This window comes from Coturnix japonica, chromosome Z (genome assembly GCF_001577835.2).
Source record: "Coturnix japonica isolate 7356 chromosome Z, Coturnix japonica 2.1, whole genome shotgun sequence".
Taxonomy (NCBI): Eukaryota; Metazoa; Chordata; class Aves; order Galliformes; family Phasianidae; genus Coturnix; species Coturnix japonica.
Window position 1 is genome coordinate 30,435,522 of NC_029547.1, and position 20,595 is coordinate 30,456,116.

Sequence of the window (20,595 nt, forward strand, 5' to 3'; positions counted from 1 at the left end):
CCCTCCTCCCTCTACGTCTCCATCTCCTTCCTCTCCTTCTCTCTACATCTTTCCGCCTATTCTATTTCCTCTTATCTTCTCCTTTTTCCATCTTTCTAAATTTATTTTATGATACCATCATACGGTCACTCTCCTTCATACACTTTCTCTTCTAGTTCTTCTTCTCTTCTCTATTTTCTTTCCTTCTTTTCTCTTCTTGCTTTCTCTTTCTTCTCTTCTCTTCTTCTCTTTCTCCTCGTTTCTTACTCTCTACTTTCTCTATCTTTTCTTTCTTGTTCCTATTCGCTCTTCATTTCATTCTCCTTACTCTTCTCGTATCCATCTAATCTCGTTTATCCATCTCTTCTTCTTTATTCTTCTCTTCTCTTTGGTCCTCTTCTCTCCTACAATCTTTCTCTCCTTCCTGCTCTTCCTCAGTATATCACTTCCTCTCCTCTCTCTCCTCTCAACTCTCCTTATCTCCTCATACCTCATCGCTCTTCACTCTTCTCTCCTCTCCTCCTTCAACTCTCCCACTTCTCTCTCCTTACCTCTGCTCTCTACCATCTCCTTCCTAATCCTACCCTCTCCTTCCATCTTCTCTCCTCTATCCACTCTCTCTCCTCTCCTTTCCCTTCCTTCCTATCTTCAATCTCTCTTTATCCTCCCTCTCCTGTCACTCCTCTCCTCTACCTCTCTCTCCTAAAATCTTCTTACTCTCTGTCTTTTCTTTTTTTATTTTTATTTTTCTTTTTATGATGGATTTTTCATCCAGAGTAAAGTAACAGTCATGCCGGTTTCATAACTATTTACAGTATTCTTTCGAGATATATCTCTTTGTAGCTCCCTACTCTATAATACTCAGGGCTTCTAATTCCAAGTATTTTATTAAAAGAATTAGTCAGAGAAAGCAGAGAGGAACACTTCTGTCCACTTTTTTCTGGTAGCCATTGTGATGGTTGCATTACCCAGAGAGAGAATCCTGTTTATTACCATTTGGCTTTGTTGTGGTCACAGTAACAGACAAAGGAGAAAAAGCACAGTTGATTCAGTTTGTATGCTATTTTCTTTTATCAAAAGAGAAAGAACTTTGTAGCTTTGCTGTAAATTGATTGGTTTGGTACTTTTTCTGTCTATTAGTAACTTAAAGGACATTTTTATTGTTACATTTCTGTATTGAATTGATGTTAGTCTCTGAAAAACAGGTCCTGAAAACAAGTGGCAAGAATGATGAAAGTATGATAAAAAGTGAAGATTTTTCTTCTAAGAGTTTGATCCTAAAAGGCAGTGAATCCTTAGTAATCTGCAAAGCATCTGACTTCATTTTAGACAACATTATTACTGATATCTTTTCTTTAACCTGAATGAACCATGTGTTTGTCTCATGCATAAATTTATCTGTACTGCAAGCTTTGATTTTCCTTCCATACTTGACAGCGCTTAAATCTGATTACTCAGAACCTGTTCCTGTAACTGGATCTGTGAAGGAACATCTTGTCCTTGTCCCCTTGGTAACAGTGCATCTTTGTGTGGCAACTAGAGTTCATGTAAGTTCTTGGCTGATAATGGGAATTTGCAGAGATACAGTGAACCATATAGGTCAAGTGACAAGAAAACAGGACTACTGATAGCTAATTTTCTGTCCTGTAACAGAATCATAGAATTACAGAATGGTTTGGGTTGGAAGGGACCTCAAGGATCCCATGGACAAGGCCACCAACCTCCAGATCTGGTACTAGATCAGGTTGCCCAGGGTCCCATCCAATCTGGCCTTGAACGCCTCCAGGGACACAACAACCACAGCCACTCTGGGCAGCCTGTTCCATCACCTTGCCACTCTCTCTGAGCTGCAAGAGCACACTGCTGGCTCATGAAAGGATAGATAGCTCAGTATGGATGTAACAAATGAGATGGTGTTCAATATCTGCCACTGGACCACTGGGTCACCATGGTCATGTCATTGTTCCTTCAATGTTTCAATATCCCTAACTGTACAGGGTGGACAGGCACATTCATGATCTTCGTAGAGTCACTGGGAAGATGTGTTATTATTACAGAAGAATTGATTTCTTTGTAAAACCCCTGAATCACACAACCAAATAGTTCTCCAGAGGCACACCCACTTCTGCAAGTAACATTGTTGGTGTTACAGTGAGGCTTTTTGTGCATTTTTGTATTATGTGAACAGATAGTTAAGATCAAGGCACTACACATACATTTAAGCAGGTCAGCTGAGGAGTTAGTTGAACTATTACACAGTCCACTCTAGGAATATATCAATCTGCACATCTGCACGACTGAGCATAACAGGGCAGTGAGGACTTTGCAGACTTCATAACCAGAGTTCTCAGTAAATGAAACAATTTTTCTAGAGCTTCTAGTTCTTAGGAGAGAAGTACAGCTTGGTCTAATATTAGTAAATGCAATCAACCTTTCTCCACCAAGTGGAGACAAAATATACTTTAGAAATGAAATTCTATGAGGAAAGAAAAACTCATTTTTGAAAAGTGGACACCCACAGAGGATGTCAAAGGCTCCATATGGTCTCTCAAATCAGTGTTTAGCAGACTAGTGCTCATTTTGTACAACCACATGCTAATCTGAGCATCCAGATGCAGAATTTGGATTTCTGGCTAAAATTACCACACTTGCAAATTGAGCCCCTGACAGTAGGCCTACCTACAAAATCTGTATAAATACTGTTTTAGTGTTTTAACTTTTGCCTCACAGGTTTCATGGAAACTTGCTTTCGGATGCACATGCTGAGCTGTGAAATTGTGTTTTCTTTTTGTTAGGAAGGGAAGAGAGGGGATTGCACACAGGCATATGTGAGAATATTTTAGAGACAAACACTCTAATGAAGCCTCCTTTAAAAGTTAGACAGCTGGGCACAGAGACTTTATGCAACCATCTGGTTAATTCTTTGACAGTACTGTTAAAAGAAAGCAGCTTCTCTTACCAATGCAGCCTGTTACCTCTTTTCCTATTATAACGTGTAATTACAATCTGCATTTGTCTTGCTTCTGTATAAAAGCCTGTACCTTTTATTGAATTAATTTTTAAAATGTTGTTGCTCATTAACATTGCTGACATATAAGCTGTACTTACTTTTTATGTTACAGGAGGTTATTTTAGTTGCAGAATGTCAGCATGCCCACTCTGCTGTGAGCAATATGAGTGTAAATATTCACACACATAATACACAAGTTGCACACAAGTTCCTAACATATCTGCATTCCAAAACCATTGCTGTAACTGTTCTCATTTGTATTGAGCAGAATAATGGAGAAGTCTTCATGTTCAAAGGGAAGAAACAAAATTCACATAAAAGGTGTGCATGAAGAAAGAAAACCCATTTAGAAATTCATGTATCCTTTTCTGTATTACCAAACATAAAGACTTCACCAGAGTTGTTCGAAAACTTGAAGAAAATAAAGCTTGAAGGTTCAAAGGGAATAAGTCAGTTTGTATCCTTTGAGGAAATTTTATCTAAAAACAAATCAGAGGTCCTCTTTTAGATTTTTTTTTTTTTTCTTCCCTGCACTGAACTGAATCATTCAAGTGTCTGGGATTAGAAATGTGATAAGGAAGAGAAAAGAATTCAGGGTGTTGATTCATGAGCTTACATGCTGTTTATTGTTCTCTTGTAGCACTATTTTTGATCCAGAAAGGAAGAGAGATTAAATCAGTACAAAAATACTTTTCAGTCTATATTTTTCCTTTTCTTCTACTTTCTACGAGTTTTGGTATTATATAGATAGGTAAATGTAAAAGTGGTAAGACTTGTCAGCTTGTCATTTTAATTCTATTTCTTTTGGGAAGCAGTCTCACATGACTTCAAGTCATGTTGGGGATAAAACTAAAAAGTGTTTTAAACATGGAAAGACTTTGGATCTTGCTCTAGATTGAAAACTAAGATGAGTAGAACACAGAGGTCTAGAAGAACATACATCTAGGAGGAATGCATATTGTTATATGGGAACTACAGAGAAAATCTAAAATCCTTCCAGTCTCACTCTTTTGGGCACTGAAGATGGTGGAATTCCTCAGTACTGAGCAGTACTCAGTACTCAGCAGAGATCTAGAAACACATATGTGAAGGTCCTGAAGAAATTTTCAGAGCTTTCATTCTTTTTCATAAAATATTAATGAATAAGAATGGCAATTCTTATGGAGCTATTACCAACCATTTGCTCATAAGCACTGGTACACAGATCTGAAGATTAATGAAGTTGCCCGCTCAAAGAGGAAATGATTATAATATTACTACAATCACTATTTCTATCTAAAAAAAAGTACCTCACAACAGTCTCTTTCAGGAGACATTCAGGCATTTAGCTAGAGAAACCCCCCAGCTGCACAGTACACCCCAACTTGTAACAGCAGGTACTCACAGGATTTCTGACATCTGGGAGAGAAGCCCACAAAGGGAAAACAATGGGCAGTACAAGAAGGTAGGTGAGCTGCTTGCGTGGGGTGTCAGGCCAGGCCAGGCTGAGAGGCTGGTCCTCGTCCTCTTCATTCTGTACAAAGAAATGCAGGGTGCAGAATATGTAAATGGCTAAATAAGTCTAGGGACTGTTTAAAGGGAGTCCTTAGGATTACACTGTATTTCAGTAAGAACCCAAGGGAACTCAAAACATCAAGTAAGCAATACACTTGCCTCTACGACAGACCTGACACCAACAGACTGAGGTAAGCTCATGTTTTTTTCTTGACACAACAATGGACTGCAGCTACTTTGTAGATTATGTACGGATGTCAACAGAAGATTGTGTTTTGTTAACACCTACATTTTGTAAAACTCAGCTTATGTGACTGTAAGACAACAGTAAAGTGACTCGGTCATAATTGCTAATTGTTATTAAAAGATCTGTAAAAAACATGCAGACACAATTTGTAACAGCCCACACAGCACTAAAATGGCTCCTTAACAGCTTAGAAGGCTAGCCCTTGCCTCTGGCTTTTAGGCGACTTTTACCATAACTTACTGAAATCTGACCTTTGGCAGACTGTGTAAGTGCAAGAGTTTACGGGGTTACTTCTCCATAAATTAATCAATTATTTTTTTATTCTGGTAGACGCTATTGAGATGGGAAAATCAAACTGAGCTGGATGCTCAGCTTTGAAATTTGATGACTGAAGTAAAATTTCAGCATTAAAGGACCAACAAAGGGTTGCCTAGGTAACCTTTTCTGAGTGGCATGCATATAATTCCATGAGCTGAATTAGCAGGAATAAAGCTCCACAACAAATTGCTTTATAAAAGAGTACTGAATTACAAAGTACTTTCTGAACTGTTGAATTTATAAATTAGATGTGATTAACAAGTATATTTAATCATAACAATATCTTTACATTAGTCTGAGTTTGCACACAAATCCATACCATTTTCATGCAATGGTACTTCAGCACTGGTCCTGCACAATAGCAGTACGAATGACAGTAGCAAAGCAACACAGAGAATTATGTCGGAGGTCTGTCAGATGTGTCCTGGGAAACCTTGCCCCACCTGTTTAAGACCTTTCACTTGAAGGTTGTATTGCTTCATCCATCTTCCCAGGACAAATACAGCTCAAAATCTAAGTCCAAATTCAAACTCAGAGAGAAGGAGGGAAAAAAACATTTCCCCTGCTACTGTAACTGCAAGATACATCACTGGTGCTAGAGACTGCGTCTCCACTTCCTATTCCATAAATCACAATCAGAATTTCATAAAATCGTAGAATCATATAATTGCTCAGGTTGGAAAAGATCTCAAAAATCATCAAGTCCAACTGCAGCCTAACCATACTACCCTAACTTTAACAAGTTAGGGTAAATCTCACAGTCCTCTGCTAAATTTGATTTTCAAATGCTGGCCTTCCAAAAATCAGTAGAAGTAAGTATGTTAAACACAGCTGTAAATACAGCTTGTGTGGACTTCAAAACAATGCTGAGCCAACCACTGAGACTGAAGAAATGAAAGAGAAATAATTTTCAAGGCTACAGTACTGCGCAAATGTAGATGTCATGCTCTGGACTAAGCAGCAGTGATACAGAATGACTTAGCATGGATTTATGGTGGAGACTGCATGCACTATCTGTGGTTTCAGCCTATCTGCAATACAGATACTGAATATGCATAGACACAGTTTGTAGGAACTTTAGATGGTATGACAAAAACTCAACACGTAGAATATCATGCACAGTTCCCTTCTTCAGGGTTAAGAAGACAAACATAATGAGAATATGGTATGCATGGTAGAATTTAGCTATATACTGCTGTCATTTGTTATGCCTTCTGGCATTCCATTTGACCTCCAGATGCTCAATCAGAAGCTTAGAATATTCTGCTAGTTTACAGCATCCCTGCCAATACTTTGCAAGAATCTCACTTTCTCCGGCCCTACTCAGGTGGTGCTACCCATTTCTATGCAGAGCTCCCTTGGTATTAACACTGCAGCTAAATAGGTTATAAAGATAGTACAGTGACTATATGGGAAAGTCACATTAGTTGACATTATGAACTCTGGAAGTACTCAACTGGGTACACAAAATTTCATTTTAACTTAAATATAACTGCTGTCACAAAAAACCACAGATCATATTATAGTGATGTAAAACGTGAAGCAGTATGAACATACTGCTCTCCCACTTTTCCAGGTTCGTTCTGGTATCTATAAGGATGGTCTGGAATATGCAAATGAACAAGCAGTTGTACCCTTGCATATAATTACATAAGCTTTTTTTTTACATTACAAACCACAAGAATTTTCTAGATAGTCATTAAACATATACATTCTTGCAGAAACAAATGGCAACAGTTCCATTTTCTCTCAATCAGCTCAATCACCTGAAAACTTATTTCCAAGCCACATTTAAAAGTTGGTCTCTGGTAGGTAGCATGTGCTTTGGAGGAAACAGAAGAACATAAAATAATGCAAAATTTCTGGTTTTTGAAGATGCAAACAGCGACTAGACTAGGAGGACAGAAATAGGCAAGGGCCTGCTTTGGTCAGCACCTTGCTTCTGGCAATAGCCACACATGGGCACTCAAAGAAAAAGTACTGAATTGTGTGGCATATCTTCATCTTCCGTAAATTAAAAGCCTAGACAAAAGCTGCATTTGATCTTCATTTACCATAGTTATTTGTGTGCTTCCATGAAATTCTCATTAGCTGTCATAATTCTTTCTAGCCTTTGTTTACTCTACCGTAGTTTTTTTCCTGCTGAGCTTGGGACTTCATTACGTACACACTTCTGTGCTCATTATTATATGTGTACTCATACATAGATGGGACAGACATGGTACCCTAGTAAGAATTAATAACTGAAAAATTAATTCTCTAACAGGCACACATTCTCTTGCATATCCTACTATGGTTAGTGGAGCACATCTATAAATGACAAAAAAGTATAGTTCTGATTCTCTGTTTTGAAGAAATGAAGCACAGTTTGATTCTGTTATATGTTGTCCTTTAGTACCTGTAACAAATATTCTTTCAACATTTGTTTCTAAACAGACACACACATATTCATAATCTTACTCCTGCTACTTCAGTTTTAATTCTAACTCACAATAAACAGTGAAAAAATGTCCTAAGCTTCCATCCTTCACACTTTCTTCAACCAGGAATATCATCTAAATCTTGTCTGTAATCCCATGGATGAAATCTCTTACTGGTTTGCTCAGGATTGATCTGACGACTTCTGCCAATCCCCCCGGCCTCAAAAAAAAAAATAAATCTTTCCAAAGATAGGAAGATACAACGTGTTTCACTTTATACGAGCAACACAAACATATGGAGACCTTTTACCAACAGCTATTTTGTTTGTAAACAACAGCTTGTAGCAACCTCCATCTACTGAAGTCACAGTGTAAGACGCTCCTTCCTGCAAGCATCAGAAAGTTGTTTCCTTGGATGCTCACACTCAAAATTTATCATCTTTCTAAAAATAGCTGCTTATCTGGAACAGCACCAAACTGCATTTATATATATTTTTATCTGGTTGTAGTAAAACATGGAAAACAAGTAGAATGAATCATCTCAAACATATCTGAAATCCTGAATCTGCTGCTGTTTACCAATTAGCCCATATCTCACAGAAGATAGAGCATTTGAATTACAGACATTATATTCTGGGAGTTTGCTTGTTAAACCAACTCAGCTGAAGAGCTTAGCCATAAATTCTCCTGGTTGTACATTTACTGCATGTTTTGATATCCGACATCATTAATCAGCAAACAATTAGTGTCAGGACTCCAACAGATAGGAAACTGTAGACAGAGAATACATACAACTTCAACTTCCTCATGCAGGTATAGATACAGTACCATCTAAACCACTTATTTCTTTGCCTGGTAGCAATGTAAATGACTGCTGAACTATATTTTTTCTTGAGAGTGAGGAGTCAAACTCCTTACAGTTATCAAATCAATAAACAATTATGTAGTCTCAAAATGTGATGTCTCAGGCACTGTCTTTCATTACTGAAACTGATGGCTTTTTTCTTTAAAATAGAAATTCTCACATTCATTTATTTCACCAGAAAGGCAGAGGACAAGGGCTACTACTGGAGCCCTGCTGTGAATTCTGTAACAGCCTCATGTCCCTGCTTCAAGCTTCCTGTGTTTTATTGGGATTGTGCATTTATTTTCTGTTACATCTCATTTGGAAAACCTTGTGAAGGAAAATGAGATTCTGAGGTGGTATGGTAGTATGCAATTTCTAATGAGTAGGTAAGTCAAAAAACAATGGCTTTTCTCTCACATTCTGGAGGAAAATTCAAGAAGGGAGTAAAATTAAATCCCTCACCTTTGAAAACATGTTTAGTATTTATGGACTGACATCTTAGTGCAGTCAATTTTTATTAATCATCTCTGCACCCTGAACTGACTGAAAATAACTATGCTTCAAGAGAAGCCTGTGGGAATGGGTAAGACACAAGTAGGTATTTGCTCCGGATTCTATTATTGCAGCCTTTGCCCTTTCGGGCTCTAGTGCATATAGCTTAAAGCAGAGTTCCCCAGGCTTATATGCAGTTTTCTATGCCCACATAACCACTGAAACTCTTTGGGAAAATGGAAAAGAAACAGACTGTAATAGTCAAAAGCCAGTCTACCATCTGATGTAACAGCTATAGTGCTATGGAGATACAGTTGAAGAATATGCCTTTGTGTCACACCATTTTCACCTGCCCTAGTTTTCAGGTGAGTCAAAATGGCTTACAGCAGAAAGAAAAACATGAAATATGCAACAAAGTAGTCTTAGGAAATTAAAGAACAATCTGTTCTGATGACAATCTAATGCAATCCTACAAAGAGTTATATTGGCAAACAGGATGCTGGCATTTATTTTAGGCTGAATGTGGCAAATGAAAAGAGTTTTTGCATTAGAAAAATATATTTTTAATGATGATACAAATGCCAGGCATGCTGGAATATATCACTGTCTTCCAAAAAAGGCTGCTCTCATCTTCTCTACCATCTCTCAACTAAATGGAAATGCTTTATATAGCCCAAGAATTATAGCCTATGACAGAGAAGGCAACGCCACTTGGATTCAAATCATCTTAATTTGATGCAAAGGGAATGAGAACTCCATGGTAGGGGAGAGCTGCCTCCTTCAGAGACTGTGTTCTGAAATACACTACTTTGTCTTGCTGCTCTTCGATGGGGAAAGGAAAATACATCTTACCATGCAGTATCTCAGGTAAGTGTCATGGTTGGTATGTAAACATTTTCCAGTGGAGTTACCATGGAAACGGGTGAAAGTGTGCGAATGTGTATGCATGTGCGTGTGTGTGTATGCGTGTGGGTGGGAGGAAGAGGTGTTATCTCCAGCCAGGGAGCTATTTTTAGGAAAGCCACTGGCTAAAACGACTATGATTGAGCATACTTAATCAAATGCTTGTTAAGAAGGTGGCAGTGGGTGGAGAGAAAGCAATTGGACTTCTCAAAAGGATCATTTCTCTGAAGGACACCCTATAAAACATTTAATGAGATACTGCCAGTGTTCTTTTAGTCTTCTTTCATTTCATCACACACACTCAGTACTGCACTATGAAGTTTCATATAACAGAGTTTTCTCCTTTGTGGCAACCTGCTAAAGGTTAAAAGGAAGAGTGCAGCAAGTAGAAAAAAATCCCCCATGAAGATGGAATATCCAGCAGGAAGGAAGGCAATTTCTGGCAGCAAATGAGGCAAGAATGTCTTGCAGACTTTATGATGGAGGGAGGTATTTTTCCCTGGTGGGATGGAAAAAAGATGACAGACGGCTGTCTGTCCTGTCCAGGGGGGTAATCCTGGTTTTATCAAAGTAGAGGAGATCAGCTGCTGCTTTCAATGGGAGTGGTATTTTATGAGTATTGCTGTCTGAGACAATTGACTGCATTTCTGGGTATATTTTCTGAACAGCCATTCTAAATACCTGAAAGCAGCAGCAAAATAGAGTTTACCTTGCTGAGCAAAAGCTTGGGCTAGCAAGAGGAGAAATGCAGTTCCTGGATAGCAGTGGATTTGAGTTGTGTTTTTTTGCGAGAGAGAAAAGGATGATGGCCACAACAAAGATTGACAGTGGGGGATAAATTATTAGATCCCTATTTAAATCTTTTAGATCCTTGGTATAAACATGTTTTAGGAATACTCAGTGACATGCTGTGTGGAAATACCCATATCCTAACCCATAACTTTCAGGACGATATTTTTTCCCCAAAGGCATATTTGCAGCTTGGTTCTTCTAGATGGACAGCATATCTAATCTCTTCAGTTCTAAATGAACATCTCTGGAACACGTAGTTACTAATGTTTCCAGTGATTTAGAAGTCTGTCTAAATAAACTTACAAACTGGTTATGAACCATGTGTTTGGACATACACAAATTGCAGACTGCAAAGAAGTAAATTTTATATTGCATTTCCAAGTTCTGCCAAATTCTGCCATATAATTTCCTTTTGCTTCAAAAAAATCATGCTGTCAGAATTAATCATACTACCAAACCAGAAGAAAATAATATTCTCAGGGTAAAATGGTGAATGCTTGTACTCAAAAAAGATCAAAATTCAAGAGTATTTGTTGACTTAGACTTAGACTTAGACTTAGACTTAGACTTAGACTTAGACTTAGACTTAGACTTAGACTTAGACTTAGACTTAGACTTAGACTTAGCTGTAATGAGGTAGTTCTTGTGGAAGAAAGAAAAGAAACTGCGGGGGGTTGGACTGCATGATCTCTAAAGGTCCCTTCCAACCCCTGTAATTCTGTGATTCTGTGATACTCTCAGGGTCTAGCTGTCATACTATCCTGTTCCTTCAGTATTACTTCCCTAATAAAAGGTGCTCTTGGCAATGATACCACTGTCTTTGAAGATATGCCACTTCCTAGGGTTACATAGTGTCTGAATAAAGTTTGGAGAAGGTAGAAAAAAGTCCCAGCATGGCAATGACCTGTTTCCCCTCCTCTAATTCTAATCTTCACCAAATAACAAGGTCTTGTGAATGCAGTTTGTGGGATTCCACTGTTGTCTACAGCTTTATAACCAGCAGTTAATCCTGCTAGCTTCTACAAGGTCAACATACTAAATAGAAAGAAAGGGAATGGTACTGAGTTTGTCCTCTTTTTTCTCCTTCCTACTTCCTGAGGTGATGAACAGCTATAAAAACAGCCAGAGGATGAAATGTATGAGCAACAAGCAGACTTCATCTTTCACCAAGCTTTGGTTGAATGATTTCCCTCTACAGGAAGCAAGTTCCCTTAGATGTCAGTGGAAGTAGATGAGGACCTTCTGTTTCTTTGCTTTGGAGTCTCTTGACCTTTACTTATCATACTCTCTGTAACCTTCCTTTTTTTTTTTTTCCTCTTTCCCCTTCTGTTCTTAAACTACTTACTTAAGATCTACTGTATTTTGCTAACTTCAAGTATCTCAGCAAGGCCAGCTGTTAGCTTCAGGGTGAAGCCGCAGCTTGGGAAGGTGTACCAGGAAGCTGTGCACAAAAACCTAGGCAATTAATTCAGGAAAGCTCCCTGTGCAGGAGGGAATAGTCAGGGAACCTCATAGGGAAGCAGGGTCCTAAGTACCATAGAGATCTACTTGTTTGTTATGTACATAGCACAAATGAGTAGACTATTTTTATTGCAGCGTTTTCAGAATTCCAGTATATATACTTAAATTACAAAATAAGTTCCAACATATCAGTTAGAGAAGCAGACTGAGTTAGAAGCAACTGTCAGGTTATCACTGGAAGAGGACAAAATTAGAAAGGCCACTTGGGAGGGAGCCAGCATAAGCCATCTCAGAATGGTATTAGGAGACTGCTATTTTCTTCTGCGACAGCAGACACTTAAAATCCCTTTCTTTCAGATTGATGGAGATGAAAATGCAGTATCACTCCTCCAGTTCCAAGACTCACCACTCACTCCATCTTGTCATTTTGACAGTGACAAACAATGTATCCCACCCCTGATACAGCACAGTACATTTTCAGAACAACCTAATACTTACTTGCTGAAATTAACAAAAAAGTTCAAAAGTTTTCCTCATCAACATTTTGAAACATCTAAATGTAGATGGGAGGAAAAGGAAGAAAGCATTTCTGAGTAATGTACTCCTACAATAATTTTCCCTCCTTATCCTGAAGCTGTTTGAGACTGAAAGCTTTGTCTTGAAGGATGAGGCTGCTTGACCTTGCTGATTTCTGAACAAGCTCAGGAACCACTTCATTAAAATGCAAAGTGATAGCATAAGGACATTGCTGTGAAATATGATTGCTTCAGATTACTCTTCCTTCTTTGTTTTCACTGAGCAGTTTCAGTACTAAAAATGTGGCAGAGCAAGAACAATTTACTTGTTAAGCTACTGAGCACTCTTAGAGTCTATTAGAGTTAACATACATCCTACAGACCATTTCACCAAACAGGTTACACCAGGATATGCTATTCTTTATTGACATTTGTGAACAGAAGTTGGAAAACCACACTGCTTTGGATTTTATTACTTATTTTGCTAATGTTAAATGACCTAATTTACCCTAAAATGTTGAGTATGAATGTGGAATATTAATATGTGGAATATTACAGTGCTGAGATTCTTCATGCCACAGATTCTACTCAACTCTTTTACTTGAGTAATGTTCTGCTAGGATAATAAGGATCTTTTAAGCAGTATGTCAGTCTGTACAGCTTATATCAACAAAAAATGTAATTTAATGTTCTACTAAGTTCTCCTATCTATGGCAGATTCATTACCATTACTTGATTACTCAGGAAATCAAAAACATCCATCTCTATGGACAGATCCTCATTCTCCATTTCTATTCTCAAAGATCAAAATTATCTTCAAGTCATGAAGAATTAAAAAGCCTTCTTGCCTGATGCAGTGCACTAACCCTCTTGTTGTCCAAAACCATCCTGCCATTACTCCACCTCTAAATTTGTAAAAAAAAACCCCACTTTTCCGAAAGACTCATTCTAGGTTTTTTTTTCTCAGTCTTGCAGACAGAAGCATAAAGTTAACATAACCCAGATACATTTATGTTCCAGTTAAATTATACTGTTTGTAAAGGAAAATAGTTTTTAGAAAGCAGCCAAAAGAAATAAACAAACACTGTTATTTGTACAACTTTTTTTTTTTTTTTTTTTTTTTTTTTCCCAATGGCTTGCAGAACCTTTCTAGGAAAGAATTTTACTTACAGAGATATTCCAGCCATGAACAAGGCAAGATGAACTCTAATCTGGACTAAAATTTTTTGTCAAACAAAAAGTAAGTGAAAACAGCTAAAATATTGAAAACTAAGCCTTGCATGAACCAAGACAAAACAGAGGCATTGCATTTTTTGCAATGATTTTTCTGTACATAAATGCAAGACAGTTCGTTTATATTATGGGGAAGATGATACTATGGCATAAACCTCTTTTCAGGCACCTCTAAAAGCAACTTGCTTGTATCAGTACATACAAACAAGATCACTATACAAAAATCCATGTCACAGACTATTTTTAACAAGACTTTCTTTGTGTAGGTTTGGCTGCTTCAGCCTAAAAGCAGTGTCCAAGTTTAGCAAAATCAATTCACCACCTTTTTCCACTTGTTTGCCTGCTTGCGTTATAGGTCAGACTATTTGCATTTTAAAAAATTAAGTCATAATAAAAGACCATGGGAAGGCCTAATTTATCAGTCAGCTACGCCTGAAAATTACAGCTTACTTCAGAGAAAAACTAGTTCATCCACACAGCCATTTCAGTCATGATGTGAGTTACAGAGTTACAAAGTTACCTAAAAATGTACATGCTAAAATAACTCAATTTAAGTGTTTCATTTCTTCTGTAGGTTTTAGCCACATACAAGAAGAGACACAGAAACACTAATATGACTATATTAAAACTTAATTTTTTATGCCTCAAGATAACAGAAGGCAGAGCAGAAAAATTTGCACACAGCTCCTACTTTTGCACCTACTTTTAACTATGCTATGAAGCACAACATGACAAGCTGCATTCGTACGAGAACAGGTTCTGTGCAATATCATGATAATCAGACAAGCAATTTCCATTCGCTGTGCTCAGGGCTGTGAACATCCTATCTGATGAGCACAAATGTGTTTTCTAAAAGAATACATTTTAGACTGCTATCTTATCCAACATGGAAGGGCATTGGAAATGAGATAAATGTGCAAATAGACTTCAGTTCTTACATACAGAAAACCATATCATAATATACTGTGTTCAGTAATAAATAAAGATTATATTTATTGTAGACTTCCTATTTGCAAGTTTTTGCTTGCAAGGCATATTTTCATTGAAAAGCAAAATCAAGTATGCATATATTTACTGATATTACAAAAAGAAAAATAGAATTAAAAATGCACTTACCTCTTCATCAACATTGTGGGCAATTCCATTCTGCACTGGTCCTGAATCACTTGGTGGTGTTACTGCAACTTCCACTTTTGCACCTTTCTCTGTGGCATCATTCACAAATAAGAGCAAGAAAATAACACAGTATTAAAAAAAAATAAATAAATCTATTAGTGAAACTGTAGTCATGTATTCAGTCTGTTTAAATCATCAAATACTGATGGTGAACAAAACTTAAAAAGAGAGAGACCAAAATTCTGGCTTTCATTTGACCACATTTTGTATCAAATTCTTATAAGTCTCAAACTTGTGTTTGAAGAAACCATTTTACTGGGGCTTCTGTTCTAGAAAAATGTACACCCTTGGCAATACTGCATGTTATTTATGCTAAATTGAGGCTAACATTTCAGGTAAACACAATATATGATGATCTACAAAGACACTTAAGAATGCAAGTGAGAGGTTGCTTTCAAGAAGAAACAACTTAACAACTAACCTCTGCAATTTCTTAAGTTACTTCTAAACTGCAATAAAATACCTTCTTCAAAAATATGGGAAAATAATAAATGGATGACCTTTAAAACAGAACCCTAATGCCCTTTTGCAAAACTGTTAACGGGATTGAAATGATAAAAGCGGGCCTTCAGTTTCTGACATAACATTTATTCAAATTTATTCTGACTTTGTCTATCTTGGAATTCTCTAAACAGCTGTCACCTCTTTTGGTATATGCTAGATGAAAATGTCAACAGCCAAAAATCTCTTGGAAAATTTGAAGTTATGGGGAATAGTAATAAGAAATGTCTTACACAAGTTCAGCATGCATTATGGTATGCTCTTGTGAATGTAAGTAAATACAGCTGTCAAGTTACATTACTGCTATCCTGAGATTCCTCTAAATTAAAAATCCGAGATCACAGCTGAAGCTGAGTGCCAGACTGTCTTTAATTATTTTAGTGCATGTGTATTGTCTCTTAACCCCACTCTCAGCATTGTGGTTTACCAACAGAGTCCCATTCAGTTGCTTGACTGAGGAAGTAAATTTTGTCTAAACACAGCACAAGGTCAGAAAAAGTATCATCTGAGAAAATGATTCAACTCTTATCAGACACATTTGCATATGTTTTTCTAATGCAGAAAAAATTCCACAGTAGACAAAGGATAATATGGATTTCTTTCTGGTGTAGGAACTTTTGAACTAAAAGACAAATTCTTGCCTTCAGTGAAAAGCCACTGTAGGCTAATTCTGCACAGTTAATACAGATGGACTTAAATGATTTTCAACAACTAGTAGATTCACAAATCAAATCTTAAATAGGATGGTTGTTTCTTTTTGAGGCAGGGGGTGTACTACATGGGACACACATAATCCTAGATTAGTGGTTCTTGATCTATAGAGACTACACCCTTCCCTCTGTAACATAGAAGCTACTTGTGTGAAATTTCTGATGGTTTTCACTTACTCTCCAGAAAAATATTAGGGTTCCATAAAAGGAGAACTGGTGAATATTGTTTCCTTTGGGTAGGTAAAATAAACATATATGGCTGGGTTCAGCACATGGAACAACAGAGCAAAGTACCATCAGAAAACAAACTGGTGATGCTATAAACCAGCTAAGACTACTTCAGGTATCTGTTTGGATTGTGGGGATGGTGTTTATTTTGCAGAACTGATTAACAAAACATTTCCTTTAATAACACTGCACTAGGGCTGAGCTAACTGCAATTGTGTTGCTATCTACTACTTCTGCAAGTAGTTCAGCAACACAGAGAAACCACAGTGCTTAGTCATGTAGGTCAGGGCTCTCTTTAGACCTTTGGGTTGAACAGGAAGATTACAGGGAAAAACTACAGTGATCTGACCCTGCACCAACGTCTCACAACTCAAAAAACTCACTGAATTTTGACCTGGAAGCTGCAGGTAAGACTTGCATCTTTATTGCTGCCAGTTCCTTGCTTGTCTAAAATCAGCACTGCATTTAACTCTTCAGTCCTTCTGGGAGGCTTTCTACCTCCTGATCAGACCTTGCACTTAACTCCCATACTGTCTTTGAATTTCATCCCCTTTTCTACAGGGAATCAGGATATGTTTAGCAAGACAGTAAAAATGAAGCAGACGGATGAATTCACCTCTAAAGATTTACAAGCAAAATGAAACAGTGAAAAACAGCCTCAAGAACACGCAGTAGATCTGCATGGCTTTACTCACCATGATTAGCAGCTCCATTCTGTCTTTCACTGTCTTCTACCTGGCACTTCTTTTTGGCTATCTTATGCAGAATTGATGCCCTCTCCTTGAATTTTCCTAAAAGGAAGCATAATTATTATTCAGATGCAGATATTTTGAGAGGCAAAGTTTCTTTGCCATAGCTTATGAATGAAAAAACATTGCTAATAATTCATTTCCATCCCTCCCCAAACAGTAAATGCTATTAAACATTATCTGATGTTCTTACTAATGCTTTTTTGTTTATTTGTTTGTTTGTTGTTGTTGTTTAATTTTTTCCCCTGTTTTGAGAGCACTGCAGGAAGCAGAACAAGAAATGGAATCCAACTTTTCTTCTGAAGCAGTCAGTAGAGTTCCTCTTAAAAATCTACTGGTGTAGGATGTGAGGCTAAAGAGAAGATGAATGCACATGAATACAGATATTACAAACAAATGCACAGTTTCAGGACTCAATTAGTAGCACAGTAACACAGAATTTAAGCTGAACCCATATAACACATCATGGTGGACAACCTTGTCACTTTGCACTCAGCTATATCCCCATAAATTCTACAGATACTTCAGATAGGAAAGAAGAAATCTTCAGAATAAATGATTTCCATGCCAGCTTCACAAATGAAAATTTCCTTCTCACCATGTTGTCTCCCATGAGGTTAACTATACAGCTCATCATATAGACTGCCTTCAGGGCAATTCATCTCTTCCTAAGAGGAAGTCCCAAGTCCTACTACACTTCATTGATCAATGTTTCAGATGATACACTCAAACTAGGCAAAGTCAAAGTAGGCAAACAAAAGCAAAACAAATTCACTCCTTGCTTCACTTTATTTGATTTGCCTATGTAAGGACTTATGATGGTATATGTTTTGAAGACAGATGCTGTATGTGTCCTTCTGTATTGCATCCTCATTGATTTTGCTTTTTAGGATGTTTTTTCTCTTTTTTAAAGTATAAGTTGTTGACTACAATTTATAGCATTATTAGGTGGTGGTCTTGTATATTTTAGCTATTCAACTCCAGTTTAAAATTCCACTGAAAACAGTTTAAATGCTGAAAATCAACACTGAAATAATAATAATACAACAAAGCAGGCTTAAGGTCAAAATGTATTTCAGTGGAAACACATAATTGATGAGCAACCCAAAATACTACTGGTCATGGAGGAACTCAGGTGGTTGGGTAACAGAGAAACAGATCACCATTTCTAGGTTAAAATAAAAGACATAACAAGAAACAATTGTTGGTTGAGAAAGAAAGCCTCTCTTCCCTTCTTATAAACCAAAGATTATCAGAAACTACACCATCACAAGAAATAAGTTCAAATACATGTATTAAAGCCTTCATATGTGCAAAAACTTATGAACAGTACATAGAGACTAGCAGTTACCATTCACTTGGAAGTGGAGTTTGTATGTCAGCAGCAAATCACTTGGAAAGAATTAAAACACCACCAACATTTAATAAGCAGTACTGTCCTATCTTTTCACTAGCACAACCAAACAGCAGGAGGAAATGATTAAAAAACATAAAATCAACTACCAAAAGCGTGAAATTGGAGTTTCACTGCTGGAAAAAAGTAACACCAGTCTGTCTGAAGACAGTGAGAAGTAAAAGAACACCGACAGACCTATGACTCCTTCTTCCCTTTGCTTTCCTTTTTGTCTATCAGTTTCAAACAAACCAAATATAGAACTTGTTCAGCAAAGGGGAAGGACAGACCCACATGGAAAAAGAACCACCTCAGGAAATTTCAGGAAGCCCAAAAGATTTCAACTTTGGCACAGACCTTACGTGCCTTTTTTTTCTCTTGACTTCTGGTGTCATTACTAAAATAACCCTCAGAAATTTTATGTTACCATTCTTGTTTTTAGGAGAAGCTAGAAGTGTGTATTTCCTACATGCTGTAGGTTTGTATACCCAAGCACAGTTTTCACAACAACTGGTGCCATGTGAGTTTAGACTGATGAAAATATTTGACTGCACATACCCAAAGTAGGATATTTGTTCCAGAAAATACTTAATCTAGATTTGCTAAACTCTGACAGATGTTGCAGTTCATTTTAGTTTAGAAAGGATAGCTCTGAAGGAACAAGAGATACGGGTCAGTTGATTAGCAAAGAAGGTTTCTAAATTGGTTATATTTGAATATATGTGAACAAATCAGTATTGTAAAGTACATACACCTTGATCTGCATGAGCAATTCCAGCTGGCATCAGCGGAAAGAGATTATCATGCTGATCATGGATATATTAAAAAATGCATCTCTTGGACTACAAACTAAGTTGCAGACTACAGATTCCTTGGGTCAGAAGCCTCTGATTTTACAGAAAAGAAACTTATCTTCAGAAATTCAATTGTTCAAAAATTTAAGACTTTGCAATTTGTCTACTTTGCAGTCTCATATCAAACACTGCTACATCTATGCACAACCAGCACCACAGCCAAGCTTGCCATGTGTCAGAAGACATCAAATCTATGGCTGCTGAGCAGACAGAACTGTTCATTCCAGTCCTGCTGGTGCCCAGCTGCAGAACACAGCTGGGGGGTGGCAACTGATCAGTTGTGGAAATTCATCTCATGTGATTTCAGCTTGAACTGCAAAAGTGCTGCAGAAATGTCACCTGAAAATAAAAGTAGTTTTGTCATGTCATAGACTGTTGGTTGAGGTTACTCGATCGCTCAGGACTACTGCAAGGGTTTTTTTCCCATCTACTACGGTACATCACTTCTATGAATTGGGTGATTGAATAATCAGCATTTAATATTAAGTCAATTTCTGACCAAACAAAAGCAAATATAATGGAGATCAATTTCAAAAATGTGTAGCCCAGAGGCCCTCTGGCTCTATCTGCCATTGTCACCTGTCACTTTTGTCTACAAAAATGGATGTGCCTGTGCTTCTCCGCCAAAAGACAAAAAATCTGCTTCCTATCTCCACTCAGGGATTGTGGGAGCAGGGGTAGGGTTGTATAACATTAGGAAAACCTAGAGATCTGCAACTGATTTTGCATGTTTCTGTAGCTAACTTACTGCAGAAGATGTATACAAACCTAATTCAGGGAAAAATTAAGAAAATAAAGAGTGAAAGAGGTGATGAAAATAAGCGTGATGTGCAGTGATAGGGATTATGCTTCTGAATATTCAAATAGAGAGATGAAAATATAGCGCACTTTGATCTAACTGCAGCTTCTGGGGTTATTGCTTTATAAAAGACACAAAAATGATGATGACGGTTGTATTTAAGATCCTAAATTGCATCACAGACTCTTGTCAGTGTTAATACTCCTTCAGACAAAGAGCTTCCTTCCTTCTTTTTGTTACTGGAAGATTTTTGCTGCTGGATTTTAGCTACTGCTACAGCATGCTCTTTGATTGTTTATTCATGAGGAGGGCTTTCTGAGGTGACATTGAATATTAATAGTATTACTTCAATGTAGGCACAGTAATAATGAGTACATATATTATACATAGCATACTTGAAGGATATTTTCCCACAAGTAACTATATTTAACTACCATAATAGGATTTATAAGAAACTGAAGACTATGTATGCAG

General features: G+C 37.3%; 1 protein-coding gene across 5 annotated transcripts in view; it reads right to left on the reverse strand.

The window, feature by feature from the left end:
- SLC24A2 (solute carrier family 24 member 2) overlaps nucleotides 1-20,595 on the reverse strand; it is a 100,895-nt gene that overhangs the window by 12,674 nt on the left and 67,626 nt on the right. For all 5 annotated transcript variants that reach the window (XM_015849065.2, XM_015849069.2, XM_015849067.2 and 2 more), the window contains 3 exons: nucleotides 17,022-17,117; nucleotides 14,828-14,916; nucleotides 4,374-4,502 (listed from right to left, as the gene is read on the reverse strand). In XM_015849065.2, coding sequence (XP_015704551.1) covers nucleotides 4,374-4,502; nucleotides 14,828-14,916; nucleotides 17,022-17,117 — 314 coding nt within the window. The remainder of the gene's footprint in view (nucleotides 1-4,373; nucleotides 4,503-14,827; nucleotides 14,917-17,021; nucleotides 17,118-20,595) is intronic.